Source organism: Ascaphus truei, chromosome 1 (assembly GCF_040206685.1).
Source record: "Ascaphus truei isolate aAscTru1 chromosome 1, aAscTru1.hap1, whole genome shotgun sequence".
Taxonomy (NCBI): domain Eukaryota; kingdom Metazoa; phylum Chordata; class Amphibia; order Anura; family Ascaphidae; genus Ascaphus; species Ascaphus truei.
The window spans coordinates 416,833,646-416,849,814 of NC_134483.1; the positions used below are offsets into that span (position 1 = coordinate 416,833,646).

General features: G+C 42.6%; 1 protein-coding gene across 6 annotated transcripts in view; it reads right to left on the bottom strand.

Annotated features, from left to right (window-relative positions):
• Positions 1-527: 527 nt before the first annotated feature.
• Positions 528-16,169, bottom strand: part of IL15 (interleukin 15) — a 75,551-nt gene continuing 59,909 nt past the window's right edge. For 5 of the 6 annotated variants that reach the window (XM_075614692.1, XM_075614685.1, XM_075614702.1 and 2 more), the window contains one exon: positions 528-987. In XM_075614692.1, the coding sequence (XP_075470807.1) occupies positions 862-987 (126 nt within the window). In that variant the 3' untranslated portion in view covers positions 528-861. Of the gene's footprint in view, positions 988-3,892; positions 3,956-16,169 lie in introns of all 6 variants that reach the window. The other variant, XR_012803901.1, reaches the window with a different exon arrangement.

Below are 16,169 nucleotides of genomic sequence, written 5' to 3' on the forward strand. Positions count from 1 at the left end.
TTCAGGAAACTAGTCATTCACATCTGGCTTTTTTTTCTAGATCCAACATTTACACACACACGTAACAAGGACTAATTGTAGTATAATGTAATAAAATAAATAAACTTATGTCAAAAACGAATGTTCTTACTAGGAATTTATTCAATTTATTTTATTTATATATATTTTTAAAGCGGGGGCGGGACTAGGGTTGGGGGCAGAACTAGGGGCAGGGTTGGGTGCGGGACTAGGTGGCGAGTAGATTTTTTGGTTGGGCGAGTAGATTTTTGGGTGATTTGTCGAACACTGTATATATATTATATATACACACACACACACACACACACACACACACACACACACACACATCCAACAGATGACCTGTCTGCTTGCGTTTGTCGCTCTCTCTGCCCTGTGTCTGTCTATCTCTCTGCACCTTCGCTCTATGTGTCTCTCTTTGCTTTTATCCTCTGCGTCTCTCCCTCTTCATGCCTTCTCACTCCCACCCTCCATTACTTTGCTGACACAAACACTAAATGGCGGCAATGGAAGGAAAAGGTCACTTTATTGGAAGAGAAATGTCATGAAATCCAAGATTGAGTGAGAATAGGAAAAAAAAGCCAGTGTGGAGTCTGCTTGAGCACAGAGATCTGAACCCGTGGAACAAAATAATCAGAACCATGGATGTGCCTGCATTTGGATTTGAGGAATTCTGACCTGTCAAAGTTTGAGGAGGAGGGGTGTTCAGATGGCAGGTATCCCAAACGACCCATACCGTACTTTATTACCACGAAGCTACTTCTTCAGCCTCAGCTACTTTTTCAGGATACAAATTTAAAGCAAAGTTTCATGTTTGGGATATGATGCAGGGCACAGTAGTTGCTATGTCAGATAATCATGGTTCGCATTATTGAACTTTCTTATAAGACCTTTAAATCTATCCATAAATTCTGGGAAGCTTTTTTCTTGATATTGCTCACATTTTGTACAGTTACCCCATTCTTCATCCTGTGGAAATAAAAACAGACGACAACTTAGAACATGACAGCTGTATTACAATGTATACAAGAAATATACCTGCCGCTCAACCAAATACAGCATAAAGGTATAATGGGTAATATTCACACTGCATAAAGGGAAGGTAATGAATATCTGTACACAAATGATTGATTAAGAGAAATCAGCCAAAAAGAATCCCTTATAGGTTGCACTCATGGAAGACAAAAAATTACTTGGGAAATTTAATATCCCAGGGTCTCAAAATTCCTTCATTGTCCATTCATATTGAATTGTGCTTGAAATTCATTGAAAAATAAAAAAACTTTATTAAGTCATACAAAGGTATATCTGAACAGACACACCTGTAGATATCATCTAGACTAGCAGTGCGCAAACTGGAGGGCGTGCCCCCAAGATTATTTAGGTGGGGCGCAGGAGGCGTGCGACGACACCTGGTGCGCGTGGGCCGGCAGACGCTGTGCGCAGCTGAACAAGCTAAAGCTCCATGCTGGCTGCTTCTCTGTACTCTCTGCTTGCTGTGGGGGTGGGGCCTTGCTGCGGGGTGGGGCCTTCACTACATACAAACAACCCCTCCTTCTCCTGTCTGTTTACACGCCCCAGTTTGCAGCAGAACACGGGGGACCAGAGCATGCTTACTACTTCCCCCCCAGGTGAAAGTGTGTGATTGTTATGATTGTGTGTTGTGTCTTTGTGTGATGTGATTGAGTGTGTGTTGGTTGTGATTGAGTGTGTGTTGTGTATGTGTGTGTGTTGTTACTGAGTGTGTGTGTTGTGATGAGTGTGTGTTGTGTCTGTGTTGGTTGTGATTGAGTATGTTGTGTCTGTGTGTGTTGTGATATGTGTGTGTTGTGTATTGTGATTGAGTATGTGTGCTGTGTCTGTGTTGTGATTGAGTTTGTGTGTGGGTGTTGTGATTGAATGCAGTGGTGCGCAAATTGTCATACAATGGTATATCTAAACAGATACACCTGTAGATATCATCCAGGCTAGCGGTGCACAATCTGGTGGGCGCGCCCCCAAGATTATTTAGGGTAGTGCAGGCAGTGTGCAGAAAAACCTGGTGTGCGCGGGACGGAAGACGCTGTGAGCGGGAGGATGAAAAAGCTTTGCTCGGGCGGCCAAGAAGCTGTGCGTGGGCGGCCAGCCGAAGAAGATGTATGCAGGCAGCCGAACAGGATAGTGCAGGTAGCGGCCACGTGATGGTGTGTGCGCACACACGGGGCTTCAGAGGTACTGGAGAAGAGCACGCCCCAGCGCTGTGATGTCACAGCCTTAAATATGGCTGTTAGAATCATGTGCCTTTTTTTTTTTTTTTAGGATGTGACATCATGTAAAGGAAGTGAAGCCAGTCAATCAGAATGGCTGTACTTCATTTCCCTTTAACATGACATCACTAAATCTAAAATGGCTGCTCTCACGTGGTACTTCAGCCAATCAGATTGTGAGAACTATATCGCCAATCTGATTGGTTGTAGTAGAACATGTGACTGAGTAATTTGTGGGAAAGGATGTGACGTCATACAAAGGGAGTCACATGGTCTAGTACAACCAATCAGATTGGCGATTGGGGGGGAGGTGTACTTATTGAAATGTAGGCCATGGTTATTTTTTTTTAAATACAGGAATCGTACCGCAGGCCAGCGGGGACCCATGGGGAGCACCCGAGGACCCACGGACACCCACGGGGACCACCCGACGACCCCCAGATGCCCACGGGGACCATTTTAGGACACACAGACACCTGCGGGGAGGACCCGGAGACCACTGTGGGGACCCCAGGGACCACCTGAAGGCCCCCAGACACCCGTGGGAACCACCCGAGGACCCCCAGACACCCGTGGGTACCACCCGAGGGCCCCCAGACACCCGTGGGGATGACCCGGGGACCCCTAGACACGGTAAGCGGCTAAGATAATGAAGTTGCCTGTAAATGCATTTTTCATGCATCGGGTTCATGCCGGGTGTCTCTCCGTTGCTGATGTTAATGGATATTAGCTCCGGAGACCCCCGGCATCAATCCGATGCAGGAAAAAATGCATTTTTTTCCCCTAAGTCCCGTCTCGCCGCTTCTAAGCAGGTTTCCAACACCCTCACGCCAAATTTTCCTGGCATGATGATTTGGACTGAAAATTGCTATTCTAGAGCCGTGATAGGCGACGATAACCTAATCGCTGCTACTAGAATTGCACGGGTTTATGAACCTGACAAAAAGTGGTGAAAAGTGGCTTCTCGTCGCTCACTCTGCGATTTTTTTTTAAACAAAATTTTGGGGGGTGATTCAGTCTTTTATCGCCGCTTACAGAATCGAAGTAGGCATTTTACGCGATAAGTGCTTGATAAGTGGCTTATGAACGCTTAGTGCATAGGCCCTATTGTGTCCATTAGCTTTAGCGCTTTTTGCACCATCCTTTTTTTCTATTTACTTCTAAGACCATAGCTACAGTAAATAGAGAATTTTTTTTCTTAACAAAAACATCTACGGTATGTAGTTGCTGTGGCCAAATGTGCCTAGAAAGCATTTATGAAGCACTGACATTATTTTAAGATTATTTAAAGAGACAAAGAAAAGGTGGCTTTTCTGACAAGGTCAAACCTCTTCACCAGATACAGTATTTTCTAAAAAAAACAGACAGTGTCTTTACCCTTTTATACAGAGCCTACTTTGTGCAAATTATACTCACAAAATGTGGGGTTATTCCTTACACTGAGTTGTTGTCAGTGCAAAAAGACACTGTTAATGTTATTGTAGTTTGTTAAATAGAAGCAGAAACAAAAAGCCCTGTCATAGAAGGTTCTCCTCTAGTGAGGAGATAGGCAGGAAAGTCCCTTTTACATGCACTCAATTACCAAAATATGTCATGATTAGTTGTCAGGTATATGTCAGGCTGAGTACCTTATATGTGTAACATAGCCTCCCGGCAGTTACTTCCTTTTCTGGGCTTTTCCTCTGTCAGTCCTGTTAAGAGCAGGCAGTGGAAAGGTTAATTCCTTCAAGAGGTCTGTATGTGTATTTCAGCCTTGAATGTGTAGCAATATTTGAGGGCGGGCCTTGCAACTCTGAGGTTGTCAATCAAAGGGGTGGATATTGTTTGGAATGCCCCCTGCGGTGTGTGGGCCAATCTGTATCCGGCTTTGGCTTGTAATGAGTCAAAGTCAGAGACACTCCCCTGAAATGTTCAAATTGGGACACACCTCCTAAATTAAGTAATCAGTTATTCAGTTAGTGAGTTAGATTAGAGAGTGAGCTGAGATAGAGGAGACAACACAAGAAGAAAGATGTCTCTTCCCTTCCCCCCCATGCTGAGGGGAAGGAGGGGGGAAGAAGACCATGCTACTAGTCAGGGCTCTGAACTAGGTAGACAAAACTGCTGTGACATGCAGTATCTGCAATAAAGCTGCAAAGAAAAAGACATTGCTGTGTGGCTTTCTGGTCTCTGCATGAGGAGTGTCAGTGAGGGTCTATCCCCTGAAGACCCCAGAGGATCCTCACTGGCTGGAGGCACTGCACCATCTGGAGAAACAAGGTAATCTGTCCCCTGTCCCTGTCCTGGCTCTCCCCACACCACCGCGGAGCCCTCAGCCCTCCTGTTACCAGCAGGTTGCAGCACCATTACACCTGAGTAACCAGAGAAGGAGAGTACCCCCCCTCTCACTTAGGGGGGGATGGGATAAAAGGGTTACATATGCATGGAATCTAATTGTACCTGGGCCTGTATGCCCTTGTGAATATAACCGAATTGTCCCTCTGTTACTGGTAGATAAGTGTTTTTAATAGCAATAATAACAATTTTTATATTTACCTCAATTAAAATAGATCAGGGAGGATTGAAAATGCATATTCCCCGAGTTCAAAAGTTACAGTGTGTTTGCATTCCATCAATAATAACGCCACTAAGAGTAGGTCTGTATGAGCCCACTGCTTAGTGAGAAAAACCACAATGTATGGCGACTGTGATGAGTACCTTAGCCTTTCAGAAACGGTAAAGATCAATGGGAAGAATAGATCAATGCAATCTATAGGGTGCAGCCCCAGCCCAAATGGATAAGGAACACTCGCTGTGTAGCTTGGGGGTAGGAGCAGTGGGTGCATTAGTGGTTTGTTGGACAAGATATAGTTGTAGTAATACAACCCAGTGGACAGTGTAGCTATACACTAACTATAGGCTTATAGTCCCAGTGGTGTATAAGATAACTTTGATGCGGTGTGCAATTTCCTGCAGCCTATGGGGCCTATGCAGAGAGCAGCGAATTTTAAAAATGGCGAATTTAGTAAAAAGTAGCTTTTTTGGAGAGTTTTATTCTCCATATGCAGAAAAGTGCGAATTCTGCTATGTTTAACATGGATGCGTGTGGCGAGTTTAAATTGGCGAGATGCGCGCTTCAGAAACGTGTAAAAACAAATTCGCGCCTTTTTTTTCCCATTGCAATGGCCGCGAGCGGTAGCTTCTTGCCAATTTTTTCTGGCGAGGCAAAAAGGAGACAATCGCGCCATTTTATTGGCGCGAACAGCCGCTAGATGCCGTTCGCGGCTCTCTGCATTAGGATATTTTTAAAACTGGCGAGATTGAGGTTCTCGCCAGCCGCGAGGCGAGTTTTACAAATAGAAAAGAAAAATTGGCGCGTTTTTCGGAACTCGCCATTTTCTGCTGTTTTCTGCGCGATTTTCTCCAAAAAATGGCGAATTTCGAAATAGCGCTGCTCTCTGCATAGGCCCCTATGAGTCTTAGGTAAGTGTCTGCTCAGCTGTGCGATCCACTGATTACCAGTATATCTTTGCATTGGATAAAAGGAAGCCTTGTAGTCTCTGGTAGATTGTCAGGTACAGACCAATATGTACTGTAACACGGTTTCCCACCCCAACCTCACTTAGGGACCAGTGTTTGGGAGTAAGCGTATTACCACGTGTGTATGGTGCTCTACCTGCAGGTTTGCAGGAGGTCTGAGTGGTCTGCCAGATGAACACACAAAAATACAGTTATCGCTCAGTACCAAAAACAAACAATCAAGTATAAGGCTGCAGGTGCGTAGGGAGGAGAAAAAGCAAAAACACAAATGGCGAACAGAATCACCCAGGTCCCTATTGGCACGCACTCATGATGCACAAGTATAATTAACAAGGATACATATCCATTAATTTCAACCAAAATTCCTACTACCCCAATGAGAGTATATCAACAGTAACAGACACACAGTCTGTATAAAAACAGAAAATAACAAAACTTTAATGTTGACAAGTAGTCACGCCGAAACAAGTGTAAGTATGTACAGGTGAGTTAAAAAAGGAATAAAAATGATTCCCTGAGTGGAGGTGTATCAGGTGGAAAGTTAGTAGTGAAATCAATCGACTTAGTAGCTATATTAGACAGCAACCAGCAAGGAGTAATCCAAAATAAACTGTATTGAAGCAAACAGATACACGAAAGCCAACGTTTCGGTCTCACAGGGAGACCTTCCTCAGGGCCGTGCAAACACAAAACTAACAGTGACCATACTTATATACCCACACCCCAAGTGCAAACAGATAAAGTTTAACCAATCACCAACAACCTGTCATTAGACACATGTTAAGCAGCTGAGCACCACACATGAATAACCAATACCTGGACCAGGAAGGAGCCATCTGGATCCACGAGCAGAGGAAATCAATCTCGTGATCCAGGCAGCCTGCTCTGACGTCCGCGACTAACGTCCTAAATCCACGAGCAGGGGGATCCATATCGTGATCAGGGCAGCCTGCTCTGATGTCCGCAACTTGCGACCGGTGCCGGGAGATGCAGCGCGTCATCTGACCAGCCTGCGCGTCATAGGGCAAAGAGTGAGCCGGGGAGCCAATGGGGAACAGCATTGTGCACTGTCAAAGAACCCGTATGGAGTAACCCTGGCAACCTAGGACGCCAGCACACAGTCCGCGCAGGCGCAGTAGTAGACACTGTTTGAAAGGGCGACGCTGCACCCACGGCACCAACACAAGGCAGACATACATACACAGAATAGTGTAGGTGAGGTGTTTAACCAAAAATGGCGCTCATTGACATTAAAACAACAGTAATATAATCAATAAAATAATGATAAGGTGATACTTAAACAAACACAGTGGTTGATTGCAGCTGTAACCTGGTGTAGGATTTCTTTCTCAATCCTTGTTTGAAGAAGTGGCAAGTGGATCATCAGGAAGCGCATACCATGTGGAAACACATAAGAAAATACTTATGGTGCAATATTGTGCAAGCAGTGATTAAATGAAATGTCTAGCACAGAATGTGGACACAAAATACTCACAAACGTGAGGTAGGATACAGACACATAAAGGTATCTTTACGAACTGATGTCAGTCTGTAGGATATGTTGATGCCAGGGGAGTGTGGTTCTCAGCTGACCTTAGGATATAGAAACACTGGACATAGCGTAGACTGTTTGGCAATTTAATAAATGAAGTAGTTAAAATCCAATCTACTCACATGTAGCTAGATAAAAAACAGCATTTTAGATCTCAATGATCTCTGCACATATCGCTTGATGCTGCCACCGGATGGAGTCTCTCTCTCGGATCTTTCTCCTTCTCTGCTGTGCGTGTCACGGGTGCGTGTCAGCGACCGGAAGTGACGTCATCAGCATCCGAGGGTTCCGGTGGGTAGAGACAGCGTCACTCTATGCGTTTCACCTTTCTTGGCGTCCTCAGGAGTGACGTTGTAGGCAGTGTAGCTAGTATTTATACACCCTCTAATTAGCAATTGATTAGTTAACTGAAAATGCTGGTAGACAATTATCTTTAGGGTTGCGATGACCCGGATAGCTGCTCTGGTATATAGCATGAGTGTTTAAACACGATCTTGCAGGGCAGTCAGTGAGACTTTAATACTGTATACTGCAGATGGTGATCGTTTTTGGACTCTTGCTATATCTCTCTTGTGCATAAGTGAAAAAGCATTAACGGATACCAGAATCTGTACATTAGCCAAATCGCCTATATAGGCAAGGACAGTTGTATAACACATATATCTACAGAATCCTGGCCTATTAATCAAACATGTATCAGTGGTAATCTACTTTGTAAAATGCTTAGTGCATTGGATACTGTTCGCTACTGTTGGCATCATGATAGAGGTAATATATTGCCACATGTGCTGGGCAATTCATTAACAAATATACACAATTAATTAATCCTCTGTATCATACATATGCAGAGTTCAAAAAACATTTAATAAAACAACTACACCTAATCTATAGTGATCTAGTAATCTACCTTTAATAAAATTAATAAGAGATATAAAAATATATAAAATATAAAATGTCCTGGGGGGGGGAATAGAGACAAAATGTTAATGCAGGAAATATAAGAATAAACTTATAAAATCTAAAAAATCTGATAAAAACTCATAAGAAAGGTTTAATGTCAAATTCTAAATTCAGGCCTGAGGGGGACATGGTATTAAGTTCAAACATCCAGAAAGACTCTCTCTTTAGAAGAGCTGAATGTCTGTTGCCACCCCTCCAATGTGGCATAACCTGTTCTATGGCCTTAAAAGTTAACCCTATTGGATCCGAATTATGTTTCAACAGGAAATGATTGGAAACACTATGGGTAGTAAGTTTTCTCCTAATGTTTCCAATATGTTCCAGTATGCGTGTCTTCAAAGGGCGAATCGTTTTCCCAACATATTGGAGACCGCAACTGCACTCAAGAAGATATATTACGAAGTTTGATCTACAGTTGAGATGCTGTTTTATGTTATACATTTTTTTAGTTGCATAAGACGTAAAATTGTTGGTGACTTTAGACCTAAAATTGCAGGCTGTACACATTTTACAGCCATAAAAACCTTGTGTCGGATTCAACCAGCCAGAGTTATTAGCAGTATTTTCCCTTAGTGCGCTAGGGGCCACAATGTTTTTAATATTTGGGGCTTTCCTATAGACCATTTTCACCTTGTCCGGTAGATGTTTCCCAATGATTGGATCATTTTTTAGGATGGACCAATGTGAATTGATAATGTTGTTAATTTTAAATGCGTCCTTGTTATATTGTGTGATAAATGGCACATTAATATTTGTACAAGGTTGATCTTTTGGTTTGGGTACCAACATAGATTCTCTAGATGTATTGACAGTTCTTTCTAAAGCATTGTGGATGACATCCTCTCTATACTTCCTTTCCCTGAACTTCCTCGACAGGACCATCGATTGTTCCTGAAATACATTGTTGTCAGAACAATTACGCATCAAACGTCTATACTGTCCATATGGAATGTTAGTGATCCATCTATTAAGATGGCAGCTTGACCGTAGAATATAATTATTTGCGTCAACATCTTTAAAATAATTTTTTGTTTTGATGGTGTTGTTTTCTAAGTATATGGTGAGGTCGAGGAAGTTCACCATGGAGGCACTGGAAATAGAGGTGAATTTCAGATTAAATTCATTAATGTCCAGATTTTTGAGAAATGTATCTAGATCTCCTTGTGGACCCTTCCACACAAAGAGGATGTCATCTATATATCTTTAGTGACCAAAGATCTGGAGGCTCTCCCATATAGGAGAAGTAGCCAGCATACGAATCTAACAAAAGATGAAAAAATAGCGTTAGAAGAATTATCACTGGATAAAACTATTATAATAAAGCCAGCAGACAAAGGAGGGGGTGTGGTCATCATGGATCACAATTATTACATTAGGGAGGCCAATAGGATCCTAGGGGACAATATTACATATCGGAAACTAGGCAGCAATCCAACAACTGAATTTAAAAAGGAATTGCAGTCCCTTCTGGAGGATGGTAGAGGACAGGGAATATTGGAAGAATATGAATTCCTATTTCTTAATGTACAGGATCCGATATTCCCTGTCTTCTATTTCCTACCAAAGATCCATAAAAATCTGACGCAACCCCCAGGGAGACCAATAATCTCCGGTATAGGATCCCTTACAGCAAACTTATCGGAATACATAGATCACTATCTCCAAGAGATTGTGAAAAAACAAAAATCTTACTTAAAGGATACCACCGATGTGATCCTGATGCTGAGGGATATCCAGTGGGAAAAAAACTTTATATTAGTCACTACAGACGTGACGGCTCTGTACACATCGATTAGACATGAGGATGGATGCAGAGCCGCCAACCTGTTTATGGAAAAGGAGAGAATTATGCCCATTAACCAAATAGAATTTTTAATTAAATGCATAGAATTTGTCCTCAATAGGAATTTCTTCTGGTTTTGTGATGAATTTTTCCTCCAATTATGTGGAACCGCCATGGGGACCAAATTTGCGCCTAGTTACGCGAACCTCCTCATGGCCATGTGGGAAGATCAATACATATGGTCATGGGCAGGTCATAGCGCAAATTTGGTCACATGGCGTAGATATATAGATGACATCCTCTTTGTGTGGAAGGGTCCACAAGGAGATCTAGATACATTTCTCAAAAATCTGGACATTAATGAATTTAATCTGAAATTCACCTCTATTTCCAGTGCCTCCACGGTGAACTTCCTCGACCTCACCATATACTTAGAAAACAACACCATCAAAACAAAAAATTATTTTAAAGATGTTGACGCAAATAATTATATTCTACGGTCAAGCTGCCATCTTAATAGATGGATCACTAACATTCCATATGGACAGTATAGACGTTTGAAGCGTAATTGTTCTGACAACAATGTATTTCAGGAACAATCGATGGTCCTGTCGAGGAAGTTCAGGGAAAGGAAGTATAGAGAGGATGTCATCCACAATGCTTTAGAAAGAACTGTCAATACATCTAGAGAATCTATGTTGGTACCCAAACCAAAAGATCAACCTTGTACAAATATTAATGTGCCATTTATCACACAATATAACAAGGACGCATTTAAAATTAACAACATTATCAATTCACATTGGTCCATCCTAAAAAATGATCCAATCATTGGGAAACATCTACCGGACAAGGTGAAAATGGTCTATAGGAAAGCCCCAAATATTAAAAACATTGTGGCCCCTAGCGCACTAAGGGAAAATACTGCTAATAACTCTGGCTGGTTGAATCCGACACAAGGTTTTTATGGCTGTAAAATGTGTACAGCCTGCAATTTTAGGTCTAAAGTCACCAACAATTTTACGTCTTATGCAACTAAAAAAATGTATAACATAAAACAGCATCTCAACTGTAGATCAAATTTCGTAATATATCTTCTTGAGTGCAGTTGCGGTCTCCAATATGTTGGGAAAACGATTCGCCCTTTGAAGACACGCATACTGGAACATATTGGAAACATTAGGAGAAAACTTACTACCCATAGTGTTTCCAATCATTTCCTGTTGAAACATAATTCGGATCCAATAGGGTTAACTTTTAAGGCCATAGAACAGGTTATGCCACATTGGAGGGGTGGCAACAGACATTCAGCTCTTCTAAAGAGAGAGTCTTTCTGGATGTTTGAACTTAATACCATGCCCCCCTCAGGCCTGAATTTAGAATTTGACATTAAACCTTTCTTATGAGTTTTTATCAGATTTTTTAGATTTTATAAGTTTATTCTTATATTTCCTGCATTAACATTTTGTCTCTATTCCCCCCCCAGGACATTTTATATTTTATATATTTTTATATCTCTTATTAATTTTTTTAAAGGTAGATTACTAGATCACTATAGATTAGGTGTAGTTGTTTTATTAAATGTTTTTTGAACTCTGCATATGTATGATACAGAGGATTAATTTATTGTGTATCTTTGCTAATGAATTGCCCAGCACATGTGGCAATATATTACCTCTATCATGATGCCAACAGTAGCGAACAGTATCCAATGCACTAAGCATTTTACAAAGTAGATTACCACTGATACATGTTTGATTAATAGGCCAGGATTCTGTAGATATATGTGTTATACAACTGTCCTTGCCTATATAGGCGATTTGGCTAATGTACAGATTCTGGTATCCGTTAATGCTTTTTCACTTATGCACAAGAGAGATATAGCAAGAGTCCAAAAACGATCACCATCTGCAGTATACAGTATTAAAGTCTCACTGACTGCCCTGCAAGATCGTGTTTAAACACTCATGCTATATACCAGAGCAGCTATCCGGGTCATCGCAACCCTAAAGATAATTGTCTACCAGCATTTTCAGTTAACTAATCAATTGCTAATTAGAGGGTGTATAAATACTAGCTACACTGCCTACAACGTCACTCCTGAGGACGCCAAGAAAGGTGAAACGCGTAGAGTGACGCTGTCTCTACCCACCGGAACCCTCGGATGCTGATGACGTCACTTCCGGTCGCTGACACGCACCCGTGACACGCACAGCAGAGAAGGAGAAAGATCCGAGAGAGAGACTCCATCCGGTGGCAGCATCAAGCGATATGTGCAGAGATCATTGAGATCTAAAATGCTGTTTTTTATCTAGCTACATGTGAGTAGATTGGATTTTAACTACTTCATTTATTAAATTGCCAAACAGTCTACGCTATGTCCAGTGTTTCTATATCCTAAGGTCAGCTGAGAACCACACTCCCCTGGCATCAACATATCCTACAGACTGACATCAGTTCGTAAAGATACCTTTATGTGTCTGTATCCTACCTCACGTTTGTGAGTATTTTGTGTCCACATTCTGTGCTAGACATTTCATTTAATCACTGTTTGCACAATATTGCACCATAAGTATTTTCTTATGTGTTTCCACATGGTATGCGCTTCCTGATGATCCACTTGCCAATACATACACAGAAGCCTGTGGTTTAAACTAATGTTAAATAAAGCCACTATAAACAGTAATAAAGGTACCAGGAGACCCAGCTGCACCAAACATAATAAATAATGACAATAAAAAAGCCATGGGAGTGACAATGTGCAAGGGAAGTGAAGCTATGGAAGAATAGTGACCACACACAAAGAAATAAATAAAAAACATGATCAAACACCAAAGCAAGCAATATTCAATATGCAAGGTATAATAAACCATTTACAAAAAACAGCCCAGTTTTAACTCTTCATTCAGTCCTCCTGGTGCCAAAGTACGTAGTTCATAAATGAGTCTGGCCTCCTGTTGTAGCAAGATCTTACCCCTGTCCCCACCACGCGTGGGAACAGGGACCTGAAGGATAGGCATGCATCTATGCGTTGCCAAAGAATGTCTCTGTTCTTTAAAGTGTCTCGCGACGGGGAGACATTTAAGGTCCATGTCATCACCACCACTCACTAGGGCTTTCCTAATTGTAGTGCGGTGCATGGCCATCCGCTCTTTCAATATCCTCACAGTTTTACCAATATACAGGAATCCACAAGGGCATCGGATGTAATACACAACGAATTTAGAATTGCAATTAAGTGCCTGTTGAATTTTGATAGGAATGCCACTGTGGGGATGATTGTAACTTGGGCCCAATTGCATGAACTGGCAATTTGTGCAGCCATGACAACGATATGAGCCTGGTTTCTTGGCCAGCCAGGTTTTAGAGGTGGCATATTTCTCTATGGGATCAGATCCTGTCACCATATCCCCGATACTAGGGCCACGACGAAAACAGAATAACGGTGGTTCCTTGGCGCATGTGCCTATCCTCTCATCATTCTGCAAAATCCGCAAATTCCCCCGGATGCATCGCTTGATGTCATTAGAGGCGGTGCTGAAGGTGCTGACTATGTTGAGTCTGTTGGTCTCCGGCTTTCTGGACACTGGTGTCAGCAATACACTCCTATCAATCTGTCCCACCTTTTGTAAGGCGTATTGGATGTCCTTTTCACAGTAGCCCCTCTCTCGGAAACGGGCAGCCATCTGTCCCAAGGCCCTTTCGGTCTCCTCTGGATCAGTTGTAATCCTCTTCACTCTTAATAGCTGTGAGTAGGGGAGACCCCTTTTGAGTGGCAAGGGATGGTGACTGGCTGCACACAGTAATGAATTCTTATCAGTGCTCTTCTGGTATAGTTTGGTAGCCAACATGCCACCAGACTTGTACACAATTGTGTCTAAGAAAGCAATCTCATTAGTGCTGTAACTAAGAGTGAAGCGTATTGTAGAAGGAATATTGTTCAAAGAAGCCACAAACGCTACCAGATCCTCTTCGCTGCCATCCCACAAAATTAACACATCATCAATATAGCGTAGATATTTGACAATGTGTTGGATATAAAACACATCATGAAGTATATGTGTCCGCTCGTACAAGTCCATGAACAGATTCGCGTAAGATGGCGCCATGTTTGAACCCATGGCCGTCCCGGTAAGCTGTAAATAATGATGTTTCTCGAACCTGAAAAAGTTTTTGTGTAGAATGACTTCAATCAATAACATGAGAAATTCCACAGGAGGACCTTGTTGTACACCAAATATTTCAAATTTAGCGCGAACTGCTTCCAAGCCCTCCGCATGGGGGATATTGGTGTACAGACTAGACACATCCAGTGTGGCAAAAATGTAATCTGATGTATCAACGGATATGTCACCAAGCTGTTTGATGAAGTCTGTAGTGTCCTTAATATATGAACCCATGCTGGCCACCAGTGGCTGCAGATAAAAATCCACAAGTTGTGAGAGAGGATGGCATAACGACCCTCGGGCTGAGATGATGGGTCTGCTCGGCGGTGCCGCAAAGGACTTGTGTATCTTAGGGAGAGTGTACAGCACTGGCATCACTGGATGATCTTGAGTCAAAAATGTACAGGTCTCCTCTGTAATCCAGGTGTTATTAAAGCCAAGCTGGATAATCCCATCAATTTCCCTTTTATAGGCTGTCGTCGGGTCACCAGGCAGTCGTCTATAGTGATGTGCTACCAAGAGCTGCTGTTCAATTTCTTTTCTATAATATTGATAGTTGAGTATAACTATCCCCCCACCTTTATCCGCAGCCCTCACAATGATCTCTTTGTTGTCCCGTAGTGTTTTGAGGGCTGATCGTTCATCTCTGGACAGGTTATTGAAACTCGTCTTATGGTTCTTTAGGCTGTTGCGAGAGTCCTTAGTTACCAGATTCATAAACGTGGCAATGTTCGGATTAGTGGAGTGAGGATCAAAGGTACTCCTAGGCTTAAATGGATTCATCTCTGTGCCACTGGATAGATCGTTCAGGCCACTCTTGGAGAAGAAATCTTTCAGCCTTAGATGTCTGTGCAATCTGTACATATCAACCTCCCACTTGAAGGCATCTTGGGTGTGGGTAGGCACAAAGGATAGGCCCTTTTGTAAAACACTAGTCTCAGCACTCGATAGTGAATAATCCGACAAATTGTATATCACCATCTCACCGGCTGCGTCTTGGATTCCCTTGTCGTTTTGCCTACACGCACGGGATATCGCCGATCTCCGGCCACATGGGGAAGGCTTACAGCTCCGTCCTCTCTCACTTGGGAGCAGAGGACAAGGACCATCTCTCCCTCCTCACTCCCTGAGGAGCTGAGGGGAAAAACTACTAACTTTTGGCTACTCCCATAGAAAACTCTGGAAGGGGGGGCTCATGGACTGTACCCACCTACAATGGGGCTGTACACAGGCCATGTGTCACCACCTACTGTACCTGCCTTCACTTTCAAGGAAAAAAGAAGGGGGGTCATTGGCCTATAGATTAACCTGCTAACGCCTGGATATTAACAGGACTTACATAGCAGATACACTATGTGGAGAGAAAAAGGTACTTAGGGAACATATCCTGTTATAAGTAATTGAATCAGCTCACCCTACATACATAACCCTACAGTAAGAGGGAGGTAGAGGCGGATAGAAAAATGTAGCTCTATCAACTATGGCTCATCTTGCCCTAGTTAAGATCTTGATATGTCAAGTCACAGCTGTTTACTGTGAGCAGCTGCAATGGGTTACCTTACCCTTTGAGAAAGCTACGTCCGAACCATGCATCACACTGTGTCTGCACTGATAGGGAAGATGATCAGTAGTCTTGCTGCAAGACCAGTAACAGGGGACTATTCGGTTATATTCTCAGGTCACACAGGCCCAGGTACAATTAGATTCCATGCACATGTAACTCCTCTTTTCCGCCCTTCAATCTTACAACTAATGCTGAGTTGGGGGTCTGAGTCCCTATGAATACTTAAGGTGCCACACGGCCTACTGTCAGACAGTGACAAATCAGAACACAGTATATCAGTGGTATCTTTATTCTTGGTCAACCTTAAGACACGGTGGTCCTCGGTAGAGGACCCCTACACATCACATGTACAGTAATAATA